Source organism: Equus caballus, chromosome 8 (assembly GCF_041296265.1).
Source record: "Equus caballus isolate H_3958 breed thoroughbred chromosome 8, TB-T2T, whole genome shotgun sequence".
Classification (NCBI taxonomy): domain Eukaryota; kingdom Metazoa; phylum Chordata; class Mammalia; order Perissodactyla; family Equidae; genus Equus; species Equus caballus.
In genome coordinates, this window is record NC_091691.1 from 99,352,639 (window position 1) to 99,375,758 (window position 23,120).

General features: G+C 40.1%; 1 protein-coding gene across 16 annotated transcripts in view; it reads left to right on the forward strand.

Moving 5' to 3' along the window:
• Positions 1 to 23,120, forward strand: part of ZNF236 (zinc finger protein 236) — a 117,646-nt gene that overhangs the window by 24,082 nt on the left and 70,444 nt on the right. For 9 of the 16 annotated variants that reach the window (XR_011441641.1, XR_011441642.1, XM_023648000.2 and 6 more), the window contains exons 4-10: positions 3,698 to 3,784; positions 9,534 to 9,712; positions 12,578 to 12,702; positions 13,006 to 13,178; positions 15,330 to 15,473; positions 18,204 to 18,407; positions 19,392 to 19,620. Coding sequence is in view for 13 of the 16 variants with exons in the window: in XM_023648000.2 (XP_023503768.1) it covers positions 3,698 to 3,784; positions 9,534 to 9,712; positions 12,578 to 12,702; positions 13,006 to 13,178; positions 15,330 to 15,473; positions 18,204 to 18,407; positions 19,392 to 19,620 (1,141 nt within the window). In the remaining 3 variants the exon portion in view is untranslated. Of the gene's footprint in view, positions 1 to 207; positions 793 to 3,697; positions 3,785 to 9,533; positions 9,713 to 12,577; positions 12,703 to 13,005; positions 13,179 to 15,329; positions 15,474 to 18,203; positions 18,408 to 19,391; positions 19,621 to 23,120 lie in introns of all 16 variants that reach the window. The other 7 variants (XR_011441643.1, XM_023648002.2, XM_023648007.2 and 4 more) reach the window with 2 other exon arrangements.

Below are 23,120 nucleotides of genomic sequence, written 5' to 3' on the forward strand. Positions count from 1 at the left end.
TTCAGTTATATATTGTTTGTTATTTGACTACAGGAAAGCAGAACATTTTTGTGTATTAATATACATTAATATACAAAAAGCAAAACATTTTTGTATATTAGTTTTGTAGCTTGCCGTCCTACCAGATTCTCTTTGGGTTTCAGGTATATAACTTCATCTAGAAATAATAATTGGGTAATAACATTTTTGGTTTTGTTTTCTTTTCAGCTAGCACATGGGATTTAAAATAAAATCACCTTTTGATCGTTATCTGTCATCACAATATGTAGTGATAGCATATCCACCTAACTATTTATTTTGAAAAATTTAACACTTGAAAGAGTGGATCAGTGAATCCTGTGTACTGTGCGTTCTTTACCTGGATTCACCAATCGTCAGAATTTCCCAGCTCTCACCCCCACCACCCACTGTTTTGAACAATTTTAAAAGTAAGTTGCAGACATCATGTTGCTGCTTCACCTCTAAATACTTCAGTATATACCCCCTAAAAACAGCAACACTTTTCCTCATTATCACAAAACAATGATCACACTCAAGAATTCAGCGTTGCGGTAAAAATGTGTCTTCAGAGGTCTGCGTCCGGAGGGGCGAGGAGTGCCTGTTACAGGAACGTGATGGAGAAGTGAGTTTTGAACAGAAGAGATACCCCTCCCTGTGACCCCAGAAGAACAGAGTGAGGATGGCTTCGGATGGAGCTGAGTGCGGCTTATTGCTGGGGATCGAGGCCGTTCCTGCTGTGTGAGAGCCGATCTCCCAGTTTTTCCCAGTTCTCTGTTTAGTCCCAGGGTCTCAGTAAGTTTTTCACCAAGGCCAAAATCTGAGTTCTTTTTATTAAGTAGTTAGATCCAAACAGGCTAATAAGTATTTATGTCTTTATGACTTAGTAGCCATCTGAAAAATTGCCACACGTAAATTGGGTGCTGCACACCTTTTAAGCCCTGGAATTTCCTGTCCCCCATTGATTTTCATTGTCTCTGCTTTTTAACCACAGCAATTACCAAAACCCAGCTTCACAAAGATATGATCTTATTGAAACTGAACTATCTCGAACCAGTTGTTTGTGTGGCATTGGACAATTGTTGAGTATCACATTTCCCTTGAGGGTGTCAGCTCTCCCTGGGCCCTTTATGAGTTTGTCATGGTGCACTGGAGTGCTTTGTTCACAGGATAGGACTATGATTGTATAGCTTAATTTTTTCCCTCTGTGCAATAGAGACGTTGCTCTGTCTTTACAGAAAAATGAGGTGGTTGGAGATAGGTATGGGAAGCCTATTTAGGGAAATGGGAGCAGAGCCTGACCGGGGACGAATGCATGGATTGTATCACATGGATTGTATTACATGTGGTACATGGATCATTGCTGAGAATTGATCTGTGTTTGTTGGGTGGGAGTGGGAGTGGGAACGTATGGTTTCCTTGCAGTGCCCATCAGCCTAGGTAGGAGTGGAGGTGGTTGTTTGCAACAAGGTTAGGATTTACGAAGCCCGTGTTATGGAATAACAAAGGAGTCGGGACAATGGGGAGGTTGGCAAGAGAGTTGAAATGATATAACATGTGGCCTAAGCTGCATAAGCAAAGAAGTGAAACCTGGTGTGTGTGTGTGCGCGCACGCATGCATCCTCCAGTGGGATCACAGGTCACAGGGGTGGGTGAAGACCATTGCAGCAGGTCTCCTCACACTACTCCTTCTTTTGGGCTTAGCCCTCAGGGTGATTGTAAAGGGCGGATGTGGCTCTGTCAGCCACACTGGCTCCGTCAGCCACACTGGCTCCAACCTCAAACCCTGTAACACAGGTCACCAGGATGAGGAGACTTACTGTGTTCCATTCTAATGTTTCTTCAGACAGACCCTTTAAAATTTACTCTGATTTCCTCCATAACTGGAAAGGGAAATAACGGTAATTGATCGTTTCCAGAGGTTCTTAAGTTTTTATACATTATTTTCAAAATCTTCCCTTCGGTATATTTTCTCATCCACACACTTTGTCCAACTTCATTTTCAGATTGTTCCCCAAGATGGAGCTCACAGTCCTTCCACCTCTGATAACTATCTACTCCTTACTTAATTTGCTATGTCAGTTTTTTTTTTTTTTGCTGTTGGTTAGCTTGTTACGATGTAATCTCCTGAGGTGGGAGCTCTGTCCTTGTGAGGCAGCTATGTGGAAGCTTGTGCAGCCCAGTCTCGTCTGGACCCTTTGTGTCACTGGCAAAACTCCAGCTGTCTTTGTCTTTAACTGTTGTAGTGGTAAGAACATAGGCATCCCATAGTTTCTGACTCCTTACTTTTTTTCCAAAAGGCCTTTGAGAAATTTATGTTTCCTAAAATCAGTTGACTTTACATTTCTGTTGCACTACCTGTCTTCTGTTTCCTCTCTTCGAATATAACAGATTCTTTCTCAGATCAGTAAATAATCGTAGGAGAAGAAAAGGATAGAATAGTCACAAAAGAGGCTTTTGCATAACTGTGGTTTGAAGCTAGTAATGGAAGCTGTGAGAATCTTTGCCTTCTTGCCCCAGCACCGCTGTTTGTCCTGCAAGGGAGGAGTTCTAGAAGTTGGGAAGTGCTGTTCAGTAATCTGACTTGAGTCACCCTACGCTGAACAGGAATTTGAGACTAGGGGTTCTACATGAGCAGAAGAAAGAAAGGCTTTGCTGTGCTTATTTCACAGGTGAATAATGTGTTGGCAATATGTAAAAAATAGGGTGCTCTTTTGTTTTTAATGGTTGTATTAGGGTACAGGCTCAGAGTTTTTCCTCTCTCATATAACACCATGGCATTACACAGTGCATAATGATTGTCTTGCTCTGCTCTCTGAATGTTACTTCTATCACATGGTTATAATGAAAAGAGCAAGGAAGAGGGCACACTTCTGCTCTTTAAAGGCATGATCCAGAAGTTGAATGTCCATTCTGCTGATGTCCCGTTGGGTAGAACACAGTCATCACAGTGTGATACAGGGTTAGGAAGCTTGGGAAATAGAGTTTTTAGTTGGATAGCTATATGCTCAGCTAAGAAATCTATTACTATATAAGAAAAGAAGAATAGATATTTGAACACAGTTATCAGTCTTTTCCATGTATGTTAAAATCATACATTTCTGCCTACTTTTGTTTCATATGTTTTTATGTTTCACTTAATTGATTTGAATATGGTATATTAGTAATAACTACAGGAGTAATTCCTGACCTGTAGTCGCATTTAAAAATAAGACTCCAGCTAAGATGGAATAGCCCCTTTATCCCAGGTCCCTGCTCTTAGAACTAAAAATACCTAGAAGATAACACAACCAACAGATATAGAAAGACTCTGAGAGGTGGAAAGAAGAAGGAAGGCAGCTGAGGGGTTTAAGGACTTGAGGAACAATATGGCAGGGAGTTCCCTGTGCTCTTTCCCCCCCAGTATGCCTGGACAGGGTGCTGAAGAAGCCTACAGCCTTCTGCCAACGGGCATATATGAAAATGCCCCAAGAAAAGCTGTTCCTCTTAGCCAAAACCAGGAAAAGGGTAGTCTAACAAGAGAACCTTTTTGATGATGCCCACTCTACTCCAGCCAAAGATCAACTGAGAAACTGCTCAGCGAGGCAGAGTGCAGAATGATCTTCCCGTCTTGCCTTCTGTCCTTGGAAGCAGATGGCCCCGTGACCCCCTGATGGCCTGGGATTAATAAGGAGCTATTCTTGTATCCCTCTCCTGGCAGAAGGAGGTGGCATCCAGATTCCCCCACCGGATGGTGTTAGCAGAGCAGCTGGACTCTGACCTCCTATCTCCTGCCCAGCAGAAGCAGGTAGTGTTCTGATTCCCTACCAGAGTAGTGTCCATGGGTCAGTGGGAAGCTGAGCCTTACCCCACCTGGTGGCAAAGAGACTTAACCAGGTGATGCAAGATGGACTAGTCTGCACTGTGCTTTCCAGCCCCTGGCGTCAGTGAGGCCCTACAAGTTGAGCCTCCCTCCCCTGGGTCCTGTGCTACATCTAAGCAAAGTAATTGCCTGCTAAAAGATAAGCTAAGATTTAGAGTCTCACAGCATAACACCCGCATATCCAGGATACAACTGAAACTCACTAATCAGACCAAGAGCCAGGGCAGTCCCAACTCCAGTGAGAAAAGACAGCAGATACCAACACTGAGATGACCCAGATGTTGGAAGTATGTGGCGAGGATTTTAAAGCAGTCATCATAAAAATGCTTTATGAATTGTCTTGAGACAAATGAAAAAATAGAGGAAATAGAAGATAAGGGAACTAAAGGGAAATTTTAGAACTGAAAACTCCAGTGATTGAAATAACTCAATTGAAGGGCTCAACAGTGGAATGGAGAACACAGAAGAAAGAATCAGTGAACTGGAAGACATCAGTAGAAATCAGTCATACGTCGCTTGATGATCAGGATATGTTATGAGAGAAGCATTGGTAGGCGATTTAGTTGTTGTGCCAGCATCATAGAGTGTACTTACACCAACCTAAATGGTATAGCCTACTACACACTAGGCTAATGGGACCACTGTTGCAGATGTGGTCCATCATTGACTGAAATGTTGTTATGCTGTGTATGGCTGTATCTAAACTGAACAACAGAGAAAAAACAGATTGAAAAAAATTAACAGAACCTCAGGGAACTTCGGGACAATGATAAAAGATCCAACATTGGTGTAATAGGAATTATGGAAGGATAGGAGAAAAACTGGGACTGAAAATTTATTTGAAAAAAATTACCCAGATGTGGTATAAGGAGTAACTTATTCATTCAAAAAGCTGAAAGAATCCAAAATAGGATCAGCCCAAAGAAATGTACATTAAGACACATCATAATCGAACATTTGAAAACTGAAGACAAGAAAACATCTTGAAAGAGGCTAGAGAAAAATGATCTGTTGCCTATTGGGGCACACCAATTCTAGTGACGGTGAACTTCTAATCGAATCCATGGAGGCCAGAAGGAAGGGAACCAGAGGGCACATTTTCCACTTGTTGAAAGAAAAGAACTGTCAATTGTGGTTTCCATGTATGGTGAAAATATCCTTCAGGAATAAAGGGGAAATAAAGACATTTTCAGATGAAGGAAAACAATATGTTGCTAGCCGACCTACTCTTAAAGAATGACTGAAGGAAGTTATCCAGACAAAAAGGAAGTGATAACAGAAGGAGGCTTGGAACTTCAGAAAGCAAAGAACAGTGTGATGGTTGATTCTATGGTCAATTTGGAGGATGTTTTTGGATGAGATTAACTTTTAAATTGGTGAATTTTTTGTTTTTTTTTTTGTGAGGAAGAATGTCGCTGAGCTAACATCTGTGCCAGTCTTCCTCTATTTTTGTATCTGGGATGCCGCCACAGCATGGCTGGATGAGCAGCGTGTAGGTCTGTGCCTGGGATCTGAACCCATGAACCCCAGGCCCCTGAAGCTGAGCATGTGAAGCCAACCTTGCCACTGGGCTGGCCCCTAAATGGATCAATTTTAAGCAAACAAATTTCCCTCCTGTAGTGTGGGTGGATCTTATCCAGTCCGTTGGAGGCCTGAATAGAACAAAATGACTGGCCTCCTCCAGAAAGGGACTTCTACAGCAGACTGCCCTCAGACTTCATCTGCACCGTCGGCTCACCTGGGTCTCCAGTAGGCCAGCCCACTGCAGGCTGTGGGACGTGTCAGCCTCCACAGTCACCTGAGCCAATTCCTTATAATAAATCTTCTCTGTGTCTACACATCTTTGGTTCTGTTTCTCTGGAGAACACTGATAATACAAACTTTTGGTATAAGTCAAAAACTGAGGTGAATATAATACATTATTCTTCCTCATGAATTCTTAAGTCATACTTGATGGTTGAAGCAAAAATTATCATCTGATGAACTCAGTGTACATAGAGGAGATACTTAGGACAATTTTATTTAAAAAGGGGGAAAGTGAAGGGCCTGAATGGAACTAAGGTTCCTGCATGGTCCTGAAAGGGTTAAGATGTCGGTGCCACAGGTCGTGCTCGTGACATGGGTGTGTTGTAATATCTAGAGCAGCCTCCGAGGAAACCGTACAGAGCGATGTACTCAAAAGTACTGCAGATAAATCAAAATGAATATGAAAAACTCTAAAAAGTAATCCAGGAGGCAAGAAAAGAGAAGCAAGGAGCACGAAACAGGGTAAGCAGCCGGCAGAGAATAAAATGCACGATTTAAGCTTTAAAGTAGCAGTAATGACTGTACATTATGGTCTAATACGTTAAATAAAGAACAGACGGGAAGAGTGCGTTAAAAACAACGCACTCCAACGACATGCTGTCTCCAAGACACGCTGTTTCTCCAAACATATAATGTTTGGTATGGAGCGAAACTCAACACGTGGCAGTTGTTGAAAGTATTCACCATTCGCTGTTTTGTCAGAGAACCCACAGAAGGGCCTTCTTCGGCTAAGCCTAGAAAGCAGCTTGGGTTGGGAGAGTGCAGAGCCCTGGAGTCCGAGGGAGGTGCCTAGGCTCCGTGGTGAGGTGGGGATTAGACGAGATAACGGCAGGTAGAAGCTCAGCCGTGTGTTGGGTATAGAATGTCCTGGGGGCACCAGTGCTGTGTCCCCTGAAACCTGGGAAATAGGACTAAGGTTGCCTTTAGGGGTTAAACTCTGAAACCATCACATAGTGAATTGGAGAGGTAAAAAATTACACGTAAGTGGGTGTGTTTTGCTGTATGTAAAGTATGCTTCAATAAAATTGATTTAAAAATAACTGATAAACATATTTTCTTCTGTGCACTTATGAACTATAGTTAACTTTTTAGTTTATGGTGCTCCATTTTTGAATCTCTACTTTTAGAACACTGTAAGCTAATTTTTCCTTACTGCTCTATTGAGATTAATAGTCTAAAATCTGTAGTGCTCACTACCCTATCAAAATCCAGAGATGTAAACCAGAAAAATTACTGTAGTTTTTAAATCATTTGGAAATATTTCCTTAAAATTCACAGAATCATTGAAACACATCTTTTTTTGAGTAAATCACCTCCGTCAAGGGGTGTTAGAGGATGTTTGGAGAAACAGCGCGTACACGCACCCTCGCAGATACGCTTGCTCACGGGAGGCATTGTTCATGTTTATGGGACGTTCTGGTAGCTCGCACACGTGGACTGTGATGGGACCAGCTGCTGTAGGTGCTGAGAGAAGAGCAGCCTTCCGTGGGGTGGGCTTTCGGTTTGTCTTGTGCTTGGAGCACCATTTTGACGTCAGCAGAGCACACTCCTGTAGGAAAGGAAGACTGGCTCCTGAAAAATCCTGGGGCAGGAGAAAGGCAGTAGTTTGGCGCTGGAGCGTGGGAGGGCTACTGAGAGAAGGGCAGGTGTGACTGTCAGAGTGAGCGGGGCCAAAGAGAAAGATCATTCGGTGGCCCTGGGCGAGGGGGGATGGGAAGGCCGAGTGTTGCAGGGGGAGTAGCCGTAAAGCAGCTGGTATTTCTCATATTTTCTGCTCTGGTTGACTTTCAGATATTATTACATCTTCAGCAAGATGGAGGCTGCTTAGAATGCCATGCATTTTCCTCCATGGTTTCTGGTGCCACTTAGGGACCATTGAAATTACCCCAGAATGTCTGTTTCTAGGGGAGAAACTAGTAACTACTTCTAGCCTAGAGGACTTGACATTAATCTGAATGTGGAGAGTGCAATAAAGTGAAGTCTCAGCTATCCAGGAGGTCTTGCGCTCCTGCCTGAGACTTCCTCAGGTCGCTGAGGGGGAGGGAGGCGCGCCCTGGCTCCTTGGGGTCTGCTGCTGTCAAGCAGAGTGACAGTGACGAAGCGTTCTGTCACGTGGCCTGTTCGGGTTGTGACCCAGGGTGTGCCTGATCCTGCTTTCTCTGTATAAGCAAATTGTATATAACTAGAATTTTCACTCACAAAATTCTGACAAATTTCTGAGTAATATCCCTGTAGATGTCTCCTGAAATAGACTAATCTGAGCCTTTGGTTAAAAAGTAACTAAAAAGAAGATGGATCTGAGCCAGAGCAATGAAAGAGTAAGGGTGGGAATGGGAGGAGAAAAAGTCGTTTTATTTCATAATTGTAAGATGGGGGACTTGGTGGAGTTGTTAGTGAGAAGTGAATATTTTGCTATATAAATTCAGGAGTGTGGAGGTCATTTTTTTTTTAAAGAGATGCAGCAAATTATGTTACATATTCTTTTTTGATGATTTCCCAGAAAGAATTTTCTTTATTATCAACAAGATACTAACAATCTAGTAGTTCATTATTTCCCTAAATTATTATATAATAACATTAAGTTTATTTAAGTTGAAATCATTATTTACTCATTCATCTTCGTCTTTTTCTGTAAAGGATGCTCTGAGTAGTATCAAAGAACAACTTCATTTTAATGAGGTTTACATACATTTACAAGACTGTTATGTACAGTAATTAGAAGAAAGTCTGATGGAAAGAAATAGCTGTATATTTTATTATTTGAAGATAACGGTTTATGCTCATTGACAGGGTACACTCATTTTTTTTCCCCATGTTTGGGCAGTTCATTTGGAGGATCGTTTAAGTAGATAATTGTATTATGGAATGCCAATGAGTGAACTAATTGAACTTTGTGCTAGGTCAGCAGTTCCTGCTGATAAGTCATTACTGAGTACTTCCTCTGTACCACGCACTGTTCAGCATCTTACATGCATCACTTTATTTAACTTTATGACAACCCTGTGAGGGCAGGTGTTGCTGACATCCCTATTTCACAGACTTGGAGTGCTTAACACCCAAACACATTGGCAGCCTTAGGGTGAATCAACACCTGATTCCAGAACATCTGGACTTGTGTTATCTAATTGAAATATGAGTAATTTAAAGTTTACAGTAGCCACGTTAAAAAAAAGTAGAAAGAAAAGCAGATGAACTAAATTTTATTTTAGTGTATTTTATTTATGAAAATATATCCAGGACATTATAATCAAATATTAAAAGTTATTGAGCTGTTTTACGTTGTTCTTTTTGCAGTAAGTCTTTGAAATCCTGTATGTATTTTATGCTTACTCCACAGCTATGTTCAGACTGCACCTGTTCCAGGTGTTCAGCAAGCCACGTCTGAAGGGAGCCCCAGACTTTTCTCTAATCGACTGCCTAAAAACCAAATTGAAAGAATGATAGATGTTTCCATTTAAAAATTTATCAGCTGTCATTTTGTTTTAAGACAGTCTCTTAAACTGTAATCCTAATTTAAATTCTTTCCTGACCCTTTTGTGGTATTGAAGTCATTCAGTTTCTCTAAAGTTTTCAGAGCATAGATGGACAAAATGCCACTTACCCAACAGCCAATTTGAAACAATTCACTTTGCTCAAAAATTATATTTTTCTCTTATCCTTTTCCCTGTGTTTCTGTCTTTTTCTCCCTATGAAGAAATGATTTGTATATATTTATATTTGGACATAGTGATATATTTTTTGAGAGGTGAAAAGTGTTTGTTCCAGAGAGAAGTTTATTTTGTGTATCGACCATTTACAGCACTAATTCTTTTAAGAAGTCGTGGTTTTGAAATGTTTGCTCTGCTCATGGATGGCCTTTCCTCTGCAGAACCTCATCTGCTCCGAATGTGGGGATGAGTTCACTCTGCAGAGCCAGTTGGCCATACACATGGAGGAGCACCGCCAGGAGCTGGCTGGGAACCGGATTCATGCCTGTAAGGCCTGCAGGAAAGAGTTTGAGACATCATCACAGCTGAAGGAGCACATGAAGACTCATTATAAAATTAGGTATGAGCCTTTACTTGGGATTGGTAAAAAACAATCTATACAATTATTAAAAATTGGCATACTTTGCTATGATTGGTTAAAAATATTGGATGCTTTAGATATAAGAACACAGCAGCTAATCTGGTATGGTGTTAGAGTGTCATTTAATGTGTAGTTCATGTCTACAGTAGGAAGGATATGCTTGAAAATTAAAAATATGTGTCAGGCTGTGTGGGTAAAAATTTTGCTAGTATTAGAATGTTAAAAACTATCAAACAAGATAAAAACATACATTTTTATGGGCAGGTAACAATGTGTGTAAAATGGATTCACAAGGGCTAAATTAGCGCCTGATTTAATGAGTTCGTTTCTTTATACTACCTAGTTGTTTAGAACTGATCTGTGCCCACATTATGTTTATTGTGTGTGTAAATATATATAAGTACAACTTGATTTAGTCGTTATGAACAGCCCTGTCGGTCAGGGTACTTTTATGCCTCTATGTTGCAGATGAGAAAACCTAGATTAGAGAGAGCAAGTAACTTTCCCAGGGTCTTACAGCTTGTGGTCAAGCATTAGGGGTTTAAACCCTAATAGTCTGGCTTTAGAGCTCATGACACTAGCAACCGTCCCTATGTTTAAATACATATATACTTTTATTCCTAGTAAAACTTAACATCTTTTAGATTTTCATATTTGCTCTATTTTTTATTATATATTTTTACTGATATTTCCTTTTCTTAACAAATGGAAATACAAGGTTTGCCTTGGCCCTTTGTGCTCAAGTTAGCTAATAGTGATGATCAATTGTCACACTCCTTGAGCTAATTTCTCCAGCAAACTGTAAATCCAGTATCAGTTATCTTTTTAACTACTGTATTATCAGTAGCCTGCCACTATTCTAAACCCCAACATGTAGGAAATATCTTTACTTTTTAAGGACCACAACAGCCAAAAGCCCCACATCAGTTAATAAAGTTTATAAAATGCCCTATAAAAAGGATTCGTGGTATTTGCCTATCCTCTCAGGCACTGCATTTTAGAAACATGGACTGAACATTCCATACAATCAATATTCTTGTATCTTTCCCACTTTCTTCATTTTGTCTGTTGTTGACTAATGTGGTACCCACCTAATACTTCATTATGTCAGTGAGTGTTAAATCACGAAAATATACTGCATGCACCCTGTCGCACAGATTTTTATTGTGATGAAGTTTTGACACAGGCACTTTTGATGTGTCTCTGAAGGTTTTGGAGAGATGATTGAAGATACTTGTTTAGGTGGTCATCACACACTGGAATGCACTGGCTTTTGGGTTTTCCAGAATCCAGGGACGAGCCAGACAGCCAGCCTCATCCTCACGAACTGTCATTTAGTAGGGAGGACAGACAGTGACCAAGTGAATGGATTAGTCAGTGCAGCAGACCAGATATTGGTCGTGTTGCTCTCGGGTGATGCCGGGGGGTGGGGTGGGCTGAAGAGGTGGCCTTTCTGAGGAGGGGTGTTTGAAACGAGACTTGGAGGAGGAGGAGGCCCTGCAGGCCCAGGGGAGGGTGTCTCAGGCAAGGGGGGAGCAGCTGCCACCATCTCAGCAGCAGTGAGCTTTCTGTGTTTGAACACAGAGGAGGCCAGCGTGATGACAGCCCACTACAGAGGGGAGTGTACTAGGGCTGCATTTGAAGGAGACAGGGCCCAGGGGCGGCAGGGCTTTCGAGGCCATCCTGGGAATGAAGTGTTTTTTTTTTTTCTTATTGAGTTCATAATAGTTTACATCATTGTGAAATTTCAGTTGCACATTATTTCTCGTCCATCACCGTAAGTGGTCCCCTTCCCTTCCTGTGCCCACTCCCAGCCCCCTCCCCTGGTAACCACTGAGCTGTTTTCTTTGTCCATGTGTTTGTTCATATTCCACACATGAGTGAAATCATGTGGTGTTTGTCTTTCTCAGTCTGGCTTATTTCACTTCACATAATACCTTCCAATTCCATCCATGTTGTTGCAAATGGGATGACTTTGTGTTTTTTTATGGCCGGGAATGGAGATTTTGTCCCAAGTGTGGTGGGAAGCCCTTGGAGGGTTTTGCACAAAGGAATGGGCTGCCTGGACTTCAGCTGTGGCTGTGGCTGAGGCTGAGCAGGGTGCCTGGCGAATCGGGGCAGTGGGAAGATGACGCTGTTGGAGAGTGGAGAGACCGGAGCATCTGGAGGTGTTTTGGAGTGAAACCAGCAGCTTTTGGAGATAGGCTTGAAGTTAGGGGTGAGGGAGAGGGGAGAATCCGGCGTGACTCCTGCGGTTTAAACTTGCACTACAAGGAGTTGCCGTTTCCTGTCATGGAAAGGAGCAGGTTGGGAATAAACTAAGAGTGCTGTTTGGGACATGGTAGATTTGAGCTGCCGATTAGCCATCACAAGGGGATGTCAATCAGAAAGTCAGACATCCAAGGCAGGTGCTGGAAGTCGTGGAGGTGGAACTTCGGAGACATCAGCTTCTAGATGGTATTGAAGGCAGGGAGACAGGAGGAGGCAGCACAGACTCCTGTCCATGGAGAGAGCCTGCCTGCTCAGGGCTTTATATTTGACCATAACAGGTAAAGCTTCATCTAGAACAGACATTCCGACCCCCCCCCCCCAAAAAAAAACCAAACCAAGTTTCTCTTTTCATTAGATATGGAAAAAATGAATTTTATGATATCAAATACACAAAACTAATATGTGTATATGTGTGTATATGTGTAAGACACACACATGCACTTATATGTGATTGATTTCTCATTAAAGCATGTTCTGATGACCAGTCAGCTAAACTTTCTGGTAGGATTTTAATTTTGAAGTTGTGATAAGAGAAAGATGACTTAATGAGTATTTCCCCCTGGATTATCCTAGGGTGTCAAGTACAAGGTCTTATAATCGGAACATCGACAGGAGTGGATTCACTTATTCGTGCCCACACTGTGGAAAGACATTTCAAAAGCCAAGTCAGTTAACTCGGCATATTAGGATACACACAGGTATGAATACGTTTACTTTGGGGCGGTTTATGACGTAGCTTAAAGGAAAGAAAATGTGCCTTCGAGCCAGCTAGACCTGGAAGTTACTCTTGGCTTTTCCATAGTTTGCTGTATAATCTGGGTGTTAATTTTGAGGTTTTGAGTAGGCAATTGGATGTATGAATCTACAGTTATGGGGAGATGTTTTGCCTAGAGGGATAGGTTTGGGGTCTTGGGTGTGAGGAACTGAAGTATTTCTCTTTTAATCCATCAGATGCTCACACAATATGGAATTATATTTTGATCATTTTTCTTCTGCTCTAGGTGAAAGGCCATTTAAATGTAGTGAATGTGGAAAAGCTTTTAACCAGAAGGGGGCGTTGCAAACTCACATGATTAAGCATACAGGTGAAAAACCCCATGCCTGTGCCTTTTGTCCTGCTGCCTTTTCTCAAAAAGGGAATCTCCAGTCACACGTGCAGAGAGTTCACTCAGAGGTAAACATCGCACTCGGGGTGTGCGCAGTATTCACAGGGCTGCAGTCGATGGCTCTTGAGTTAAGGAGCGAACCTGAGAAATGCTTTTCTATTTTTATTTTTTGGTAAAGAAGATTGTCCCTGAGCTAACGTCTGTGCCAATCTTTCTCTATTGTTTGTATGTAGGATGCTTGCCACATGGCTTGATGAGTGGTGTGTAGGTCTGTACCTGGGATCCAAACCCACAAACCCAGGGCCACCAAAGCAGAGCACAAGAACTTAACCACTGTGCCACCGGATGGCCCCACTTTTCTGTTTTTTGAATGCAGATTAAGAGTTTGTGCAGAGCAGACCTTGTTTAAAAAAATATAATTAAATAAATAAATAATATATATACATGAACCTTTTTGGCTTTTCATAACTGGGAGAAATATAAAATACTGTCTTTTTGTCTTCTTCAGTGACAGTATTATAGCTTTGATGAATAAATGTTTGAAAATAATCCTAATACCTTTGTTAGTTACGATCCATCAATCTGAATGTTAACGTATTTCATCCCTTTAGCAAACTTGAAATACAGGCACTTTCAAGTGTAAGAAGTTGAAAGATAAGAAATAAAATTTGGGAAAAAACTATTTTTCCTATTGCAGTATTGCTAAACTTACATATGGCTCCATTTACTTTTTCTATCACATGGAGTCCTGGTCTGCTTATTTACCTCCATCCTGCATGTTAATTATTTCAGCGAAACTGATATTCCCAATTTTTTGTTGTCTAGATCATACTGATCTGTAAAGCTTCTGGAAGTATTTTTCTTACACAGGTTAACCTTTGCTCTCATTAATTGTCATGATTTGGTATCTTATTTATAGTCTAATTGTAGAAAGAAAGAAATATTTAAACACCATAAATACTTTTATCATGGATCATTTTATTTTATGTAACTATTGTGCAGAATGAAAGCTATCATATTGTTAAAAGCAAATGTACATCTTCTTACTTTTTTTTGGAGTAAATCCTTAAGTAACACTAAAATGAAAAAAACCTACATAATTCACATAGTTTATAAATAGATTCAGAATTCCATATGCAGTGAGTTACTTTTGAAAACGAGGTTTTATTACCTAAGACCCGAGACATTAGAAGAGCATATAAATATTAGTGAGGTAAAGATACCGTGAAGCGAGGTTACCCTTAGATCTCAGAAGAATAAATTTGGGCTGTGTAAGTTACTCTTGTGGGGCTGCCTCTGTGTAAAGCCGATTGCTTAGGAATAATAGTATATTTGTGTGGCACCCAGAAGAATCTCACTGGAACTTGAGAACAGCCTGTGTGGTGCTCACTCGTGCTCCCATGTTTAGAAAACTCCTTTAGGGCAGCCAGCGCCTGTGCCCAGCCCTGAGACACGTGGGAGCTGTGGTGGGACACGCTGAGACGTTCCAGAAATGACCTCTGAAGATTAGTTTCTAACTATTATCCAATCTCTGATGACTCTAAAGCCTTAAGTTTGGTTCTTAACAAGGTGCTAGAAATAGAGTGGAAGTCTTTCCAAGTTCAGAGAGGGCCGATCAGTTTTCAAGCCAGCCTTCATAATCATAGCAGTAACAACACTCGGCTTGAGTAATGGTGAAAGAATATTTTACATGCTTTCTCTGTGCCTAGCTGTTTCTGTTCATTTTACTGCTTCTCTAGTCAACGTTCGTCTTTATCATAGCTTTTAAAAGTAGTCGCTAATACGGAATATTGGGATTGGTGATGAAAGATGTATACATTATATGACTATCCTTTCTAACTTATATGATGTAGCCCGCAAAAGACTTAGTCAAAGTAATGTTTATATCTAACTGTCTAGCCTTCATTATTGAACATTGTGCTTAACTGTTTAAGAAATTGAGAACATATGTCAGACATTTTATTTTTACTAAATTACGATAACTGAAAACTATGTTTTTTCACTCCTGAATTTACAGAAAAGACTGTGAAATTTCAGTTAATCTCCTACTGGCGATATTGTTAAAGAATGTAGAGCTACCTAATTTAAAAGAAAACGTAATGTTAAAGGGTTAGATTATTTCTCTTGTTTTTATTGGAACGGTAAATTATGATTTGCCATAATTTAAATATTTTTATCTACTAATTGTGAAAAATTCTTTTTTCTTTATTCTTCTTAAGGTCAAGAATGGCCCTACCTATAATTGTACAGAATGTAGTTGTGTGTTTAAGAGTTTAGGTAGCTTAAACACGCACATCAGCAAGATGCATATGGGTGGGCCACAGAATTCAGCCAGCTCCTCCGAGACTGCTCATGTTTTAACGGTAAGTTGTAGTAAGCTGGTTGATAAAAGGATTTTTTTTTTAACCAAAATCTGTTGTCTTAATTATGACCCTTATAATTGAATATTAGTTAGTAGCACAAAATGCTATGAAAGTTTTCTATATGGAGATAAGGTGCTACTTTGTTTGTTTGTTTTTTAATTAGTGAAAGAAAATCAATTTTTTTAACTTTAGAATAATATCACATTATCCTGATTTATGGACCACCATCTTAACCTGTAAAAATAAGATGAAACACAATTATTGATTTATGAAATTGTACTTCCTAGAGTCAGTGTTATTGATAATTATTATCGAGTATTCTTTATCCTTATGTTATAATTTAATCAATTATTCTTTTAAAGTAATACTTCCAATGTGACAGTGATAATTTTTCCTGAGACTTTGGGCTTCTGGGAAATTAAATTGTATTTTCCAGCGCATGTGTTTAAAATTGTATGACTCAAAACACACACACTCTCATTCTTTTTTTGTAGGATTCTGTAGCTCAGCCTTAGTCTGTTACATGCATTACCCTCTCAGTTGATAATAAATGGCAAAATCTAGGCATAGAGCGTTGCGTTCATCAGCAGTAGGCGTTGGATGCGGACGTCTCAGAGGTGTTCGTGTGCGCTCACGAAGGCCATTAGTTGGTAGTTTAAGTCAACACGTGCCTCCTGCCAAGGTAGAAAATAGGCCTAGTAGGTGTTTAGCTCCACAGCATTAGGTTCACATTTAGTGTTTTTCTTTTCTTTTCTCACAATATTTGCAGCTTGAGATGATCCTTCAGCTTATTCTTGATCAGGGAAAATGTTGTAAATAAGTTCTAAAACTGGAGAATAATTAGAGTCTAATTATTAAGTCTTAAAAATTCTATTTTGGACTGAATATTTTTTTAAATAAACTTTTAATGTATAAATGAGCCAAATATTAGAATTTTCACTGTTTCCTTTGGCAATATGCAAGTCACATATGTACATGTAGTGAATAACCAGGAATGATAATCCTGATAATTTTTTAAATTTATCTTCTCAATAAAAACCTGAAAATCTACTTCTAGAGGGTTGGAAACCTAGAATCTACCCTACCTTTTATCCTAATCTGATTACATAAGAGCATTCTGAGTCAAGTTATACATATTGCTTTTCAAGACTATCTAGGAATCAGTGTTCTAACTCCTGACCTTTTCGCTTTACTTTTGAGGGTTTTCTTCAACTTTATCTTAAGGCTCCTTTATTGAATTTTTTTTTTTTTTTTGGCCAGTAAGATTTTTAATTTCTGAGAGCTCTTCTTCATGATCTGACTGGGTTTTTTACTTTTTAAGGTATGCTTTTCTTTTTCTTTTTTTGGTGGGGAAGATTGGTCCTGAGCTAATATCTGTTGCCAATCTTCCTCTTTTTTTTTTTATCCCCAAAGCCCCAGTATATAGTTGTATATCGTAGTTGTAAGTCATTCTAGTTCTTCTCTGTGAGATGCTGGCACAACATGCTTGATGAGCCATGTGTAGGTCCCCGCTTAGGACCTGAACTGGTGAACCCAGGGCCGCCAAAGCGGAGTGCGCGAAATTAGCCACTTGGCCATGGGGCTGGCCCCTGACTGTTTCTTTTTCAAGATATTCTTTTCTGGTTTGATGAACTTTCCTCTGAAATCTAGTTAGCCTTTTATTTTTAACAGTTCTCTTCTGCTCATTGAGTTGCCTGCCTTGGGGCATCTCCCCACTCCTCCCTCTCAGATTTCTCTGAGTTCTTGGTTGCCTGTTGGTGTTTCAGAATGAGGCAGCAGTAAACCTGGGTGTGAATGTGAATGGAGCTGGTCGATCTCCAGGGTCACCTTTCGTATGATTGGCCAGAGAACCAGCCGTTAAACTTGGGGTCCCTGGTGGCAGAACATAGAAGACTTTTGTTTAGTCTGGGGAGCTAAGAGCCACAGGGGTGCCCTGCGTCCCCAGATGTTCATTCCTTTTTAGCTCCTTTAGAGGCAAGCTGCCATTTTTTTGCCTCAAGGTAAGTGCCTAACTCCCATCTGTGGAGGAAGACAGGGCTCATTGTCGGTTCTAAGAATCTTTTCTTCCGTCTTTATTTTCTATAATTAATAGACTTTTTTAGGGAAGTTTTAGGTTTATAGAAAAATTAAGCAGAAAGTACAGAGAACTCCTGTGTCCTCTTCGCCCCCGGCTCCCATGGTTACCCCTGTCACTGACCCTTGTGTCTGTGTGGTGCGTTGGTTACGGTTGAATTAACACTGACACGTTATTGTTAACTCAGTCCGTGGTTTACGTTCTGTTCTGTATCCTGTAGGTTCTGACAGATGTGTAGTTTCTCCATCCACCATTACAGGGTTCTACAGAGTGCTCTCTGCTCTCCACCATCTTTTTGATGTGGCCTTTCAGATGGCTGAGTTCTGAGGGATCAGATCAGCTCTCTCCGCAGATATTCTTGACTGTAGCTTACAGAGCATTTATCCCTCCAATGCCCTTATTTTCCAGAAAATTTTCTTGACCACTGTATTTTCTTTATTTTGTAGCTTTTTAAATTCCCTCATTTTAATGGGCTAACAGCAAGATGAGGTATGTGTGTTCAATCCCCTATCTTGAATAGTCTCTACTAGCACTTATAAAGCTTAAAAAAATTAAAAATCATAAGGAAGATATGCTTATTTCTTTACTTTAAAAAAATCAAAGTACCAGTTAATGTAATCGTTTCTATTTTTAATGAAAATGTTGCTGTGTTTCAGGCCACGCTGTTTCAGACTTTACCTCTTCAACAGACAGAAGCCCAGGTCACCTCAGCTTCGAGTCAGCAGAATTCGCAGGCAGTGACTGATGTCATCCAGCAGCTCCTGGAGCTCTCGGAGCCAGGCTCGGTGGAGTCCAGCCAGCCCCCTCAGCCTGGCCAGCAGCTGAGCATCACGGTGGGGATCAACCAGGACATTTTGCAGGTGAGGCTCCCGTCCCTGCTCCTGTCTGTGTGTGTCAGAGACTCGGTGTCATTACAGAAAAACAAATATGCGGGGCTTGTCAAAGTAAAGGAATCTTTGTTAAAATGTGTTTGAATTGAAAAAATTAAGCTGAAACAAAATATGCTTATTTAATAACTTATGGACAGTGCAGAATTCTAAATTGTTTATTAATCTACAAAATTTTTTTAAAGTTTAAAACTAATTTTTTCTCTGTAAGTGAATTTACTTGAAAAGAATAGGCTTTTCAGAACTTTCTTGTATCTGTCCCTGTTGACAGAGGCATAAAAACTACATTATTCCTTCTTGAAGTTCTGGTGTAACTATTTTGAGAGTCGGAACTGCCTCTCCTCTTAGCGTGTGAACATTCCACGCACGTGTGGGAGAGGAGGAGGAGGGAAGTGGAGCACGGAGTTCTTTTCTGATTCTTCTACCCCAGTTCCGCTTTATGTTCAAATTCTCCGTTTCCAAACAGAGGTAGCCTTCCTTCGCCTCTCTCTTTATTTACTCATTGTAAAATGAACCTCTCTCCCATCCCTTTGTGGTGATGAGTTGGCCGGAGTGTAAAGAATCTCAGGACGTCATGATAGCCAATATCTTAAGGGTAAACCCAGTGTGATTTAAAACAGTGATTCCCAAACCTGTTCAGAGACAACCAAAGTTGTCTGCGGTAACATTTCTAAAAGTCAAATGTATTACTTTTAATTCCCTTTAATTTAGAAATGTAAATGCTTGCCATACCGTATTTTGAGTGGAGGTGAGATGTCAGATATCAAAAGGGATATTTCAGCCTTGTAAATTTGGAAGTCTCACTTATAGGCGACTACTTCGAAATGCAGATTTTTATTTCCAGCAGGGTAGGATTAGTATTCTTTAGGTAAAGCTGTATTACTTCTTTGTGATTGATTTTGGTAGACAGGTTTGGGCCACTGTGTCTCCTAACCTTCTAGTTTTGTTCTGTCTCAGCAAGCCTTAGAAAACAGTGGGCTGTCTTCAATTCCAGTTGCAGCACATCCTAGCGACTCCAGCCATGCCAAGACTTCTGCAGCGCAGGCTCCAGATCCAGATGCGCCCAACATTTCGAGTGAGCAAACTGACCCGACAGATGCAGAGCAAGGAAAAGAACAGGAAGGCTCAGAGAAGTTGGATAAAAAAGAAAAGAAAATTATAAAGAAGAAATCACCATTTCTCCCTGGTAATTTTTACGCACTTTAAGGTTTAGGCATTTTGGATGGTGTGTTGCTTGTTTTTAAGAAACATGCCCTCCTTTTTCTCTTTCTTTTCTTTCTTGTTTAATGTTTGACAGTGTCTATCAACCAGCATTGTTTGATACTTAAAATTAAGAACGAAGATGTAAATGTGTCACACTATCTCTTTTCCTTGGGGAGTCTTCTTCCCCATGATCAGTGTCTGTTGCCTCGTCCCTACGGGCTGGAAAGCTGAGTCTTTGACTTTTCTCCCCTGCCAGCTGTCAGACCCCTCCTTCCCAGCAGTCCTTCTGGCCTCGGCTGCTGCTGGCCTCTTGGCCACGTTGCTGTAGCAGCCTCCTGGCCAGGCTCTCCCTTCATTCCACCCAGTGCTGCCACCTGATGACTTCTCAAGCACAGCTCCTCTGCTGAAACCCTCAGCCATTTCGCATTCCGCCCCACTCTGTTCCTTGGCTTTTGAGCCCTCCATAACCAGCGCAACGTGCATGTCCAGTCTTCCCTCCCCGGTCTGTCTGGATTCAGGTTACATCAAAGTGAGGTGGGGTTCCTGCGATTGTCCATACGCTTACACGTTTTCTGAGCGCCATACTTGTCCACAGGCTTTTCTGCATCAAGAACGTCGTCTTCCTCACACTTTTCTCCCATTCTCTGTCAAAACTCTGAGGTCATTTAGTGCCAGCTTAGATGCCCCTCCTCATGGACGCGCTCTGCAGAGTGCTCTTCCTCTTCTCAGCGCCCTCAGTACTTAGACTTCTATGACTCTGAGTCTCTTGTGTGAGTTGTTGGACAGCTGGAATACCTTCTGTTCGTTTCTGAGTACCCCACAATGCTCAGGATGGCTGTTTGCATGGGGACGGGCATTACTAAATTTTTCTTGAATAAAATAGATTCCTGTCTTTTGGGGCAAAAGTATTCCTATAAAAATATTTTCTTAGTGAATATGACCATTCTACCTCTCCCAGGTGTCTTAGGGAACAAGTGCTTTCTTGCTGCAAAGCGTGGAATCATACTCTGTGTTAGCACTTCTTTCTGAGAATATGCCTTCTTATTGTAACGTGGTTGTGAAATCCTTATTTCCCAACCCACATGACATTGTAGTCCTGCTCTCCCTTTTCCCTTGATCTGGCCTCCTCCTCCCCAAGTGAAAAATCTAAGCAGTTTTTCATCCAGGTTCTCCTGGTATTTAGAGGCAAAAAGGAAAAAAAAGGGTCATTTTCACATATTTTTATTAGGTATGTGATAGGTTAGCCTTGTGGTTTTTGAATATCTGCTTTATGTGCACCTGATAAACGGATGGAAACCCATAGCCTACGTGAAACCTTTCGTGTGTACCAGTTACCACCGGCTGTTGTCTGTAGTTACCGTGTTAAAACCTTTAAGATGCTCTAACGTGGCTGTAAGCCACACGCTTCTCCAGATAAAAGGCCAGACTTAACTCCTTGAAATTACTGGCACAGTGGCTCCTTAAACTGGGGAAGGTGTGCTTCATCCCGGGTCGCCCCTTCCAGGTCCTCGGGTGTCAGAAACAGCTTTGTCTTTTGCACTGAGCATTAGGTAGAGATTTCAAAATGGAATTGCAGGTAACTTTATTATACATTATTTTAATATGGAGTGTTGTGCTTAAAGAGTTTGTAAAGATTATGTAAATTCATTTTTGAAATACTTGAATAAATTAAATACATATGTAGAGTACTGAGCAAGTTTATACAATTCTAGAAATTTTAGATTAAATGTGATCTTTAGTACAAGTTGGAGCCAGCATTTTTTGTTGTTGTTGTTTAATGATTTCTCTGATACTGTGCTGAGAAAATTATTGGGGACATGTTTCCATGTAAAGATATTCCTTTTGATTAAAACTTTTCAGGTAATGGTTGTTTCTGAAAAGACCTCTCCAAGGACAGTTGAATACCATTTGACATCCTAAGAAGATCATGTGCAAAGTTATTCTTATCTCATAATTTGTAACATTTCCTTAATAGCTTACAATTAACCTTGTGTTTCCAAATTGAACATACTCTGCCATTAAAGCTATTACTGTTTGATTTATTCAGTTTTGTGAGAGTGAATATTTTTAGTAGAATTTGCTTTAAGAAGCATTTTGTATATTAATTACAAATTTAACAAATGCTTTTATATTTATCATAAAACTTGTGACATAAAAATCATTGTGAAGTTTTAATAAAGTTTGGAACTTATTGTAGTAAAATATTGGCTATCTAGAAATCACACTGAATGACGTTTTGGAGAGCTGGTAATTTATTTCTTAAAGTATGATAATGGTATAACTGTTTTGTGTGTAAATCTTCCCAAAGATCAGAAAGATTTTACCTTCTTGGACCAGAGTGTGATTTTCATGACTTAACTTTTCTTGAAGACTTGGGGTCATTGTTACAAACTTTGGCTTATATACTGTGCTATAATGGGCTGGCATCCTTTTGACCTGTTGAAGTACGTGGGCTCCAGGATACTGTGGGTTTCACATTCATCTGCTTTTTAAATATATTTATTATTTCTGCATACTGTTTTCATTTCCCTACAGCAACCCTGCAGAAGGGTCTTATTTTGCTGCTTGTCATCTGCTAAGTGCTTGGATCTCTGATAAATTATGACTTTTCTAATTACGTAAAAACTAGGTATAAACTTATTCTTGGTGATAACCTTGCCAAGCTTTGTGATTTTTCTAAAAATAAGGTGCATGAACGTGTTTGGATTTTTATATCTACTTTGACTATTTCAAGAAATCAGTCTTTTTTTCATTCCTGCTTTTCTTTCTCTTTTAAGGGGTCTATGTTGTGAATAAAGATGTTTATATTCATGGTTCAGATAAATTACTTTTCTATATTATTTTACACTTTTATATAAACTTTTTAAGAATAGGAAAACAAAAAAATTGTTATTATTCATTTGGATGTAGTTGAATTTAGTTTGAAAATTTCATGATTTATCTGATTTGTGTAGAATTCCTTGATATTAAGATATTCAGAGTTTATGAGATTTGATTTAGGTTCTGTTTTGAATTATTGGTCATTTATAATTAAATATAAATATTATCTGTACTTAAGATCTTTAACCTTTTTTTAATGGTAATCAGGTTTTGAGCTGAGTATTCATTATGTATAAATATGAAGTAACACACTGTATAATATGCAGGCATCACAAAAGAACCTGCCCACTAGGAGTTTATGGTGTAGTTGTAGAGTCAGTGCATGGACAAGGCATAGCGATAGACAACAGTTTATAGATTACAGAGGCATATTGTCAAGTGACTGATCAGTTAAAGAAGTGCTGAGTGTAGAGATAAGAGAAATCAGTGGGCCACAGTGAGAAAGTAAAGCTTTATTGAGCTGGAAGGAAGAGAACCAAGTATTAATGGAAATCAGATGAAGCAAAAGGAGTGTTAAGTTCAGTTCAGGTGAGGTAGGAGGCCATCCTACTCTAGGGGCCATGGTAACAATTTCATTTCAGGTGTTTTCTATATTAAAAATTA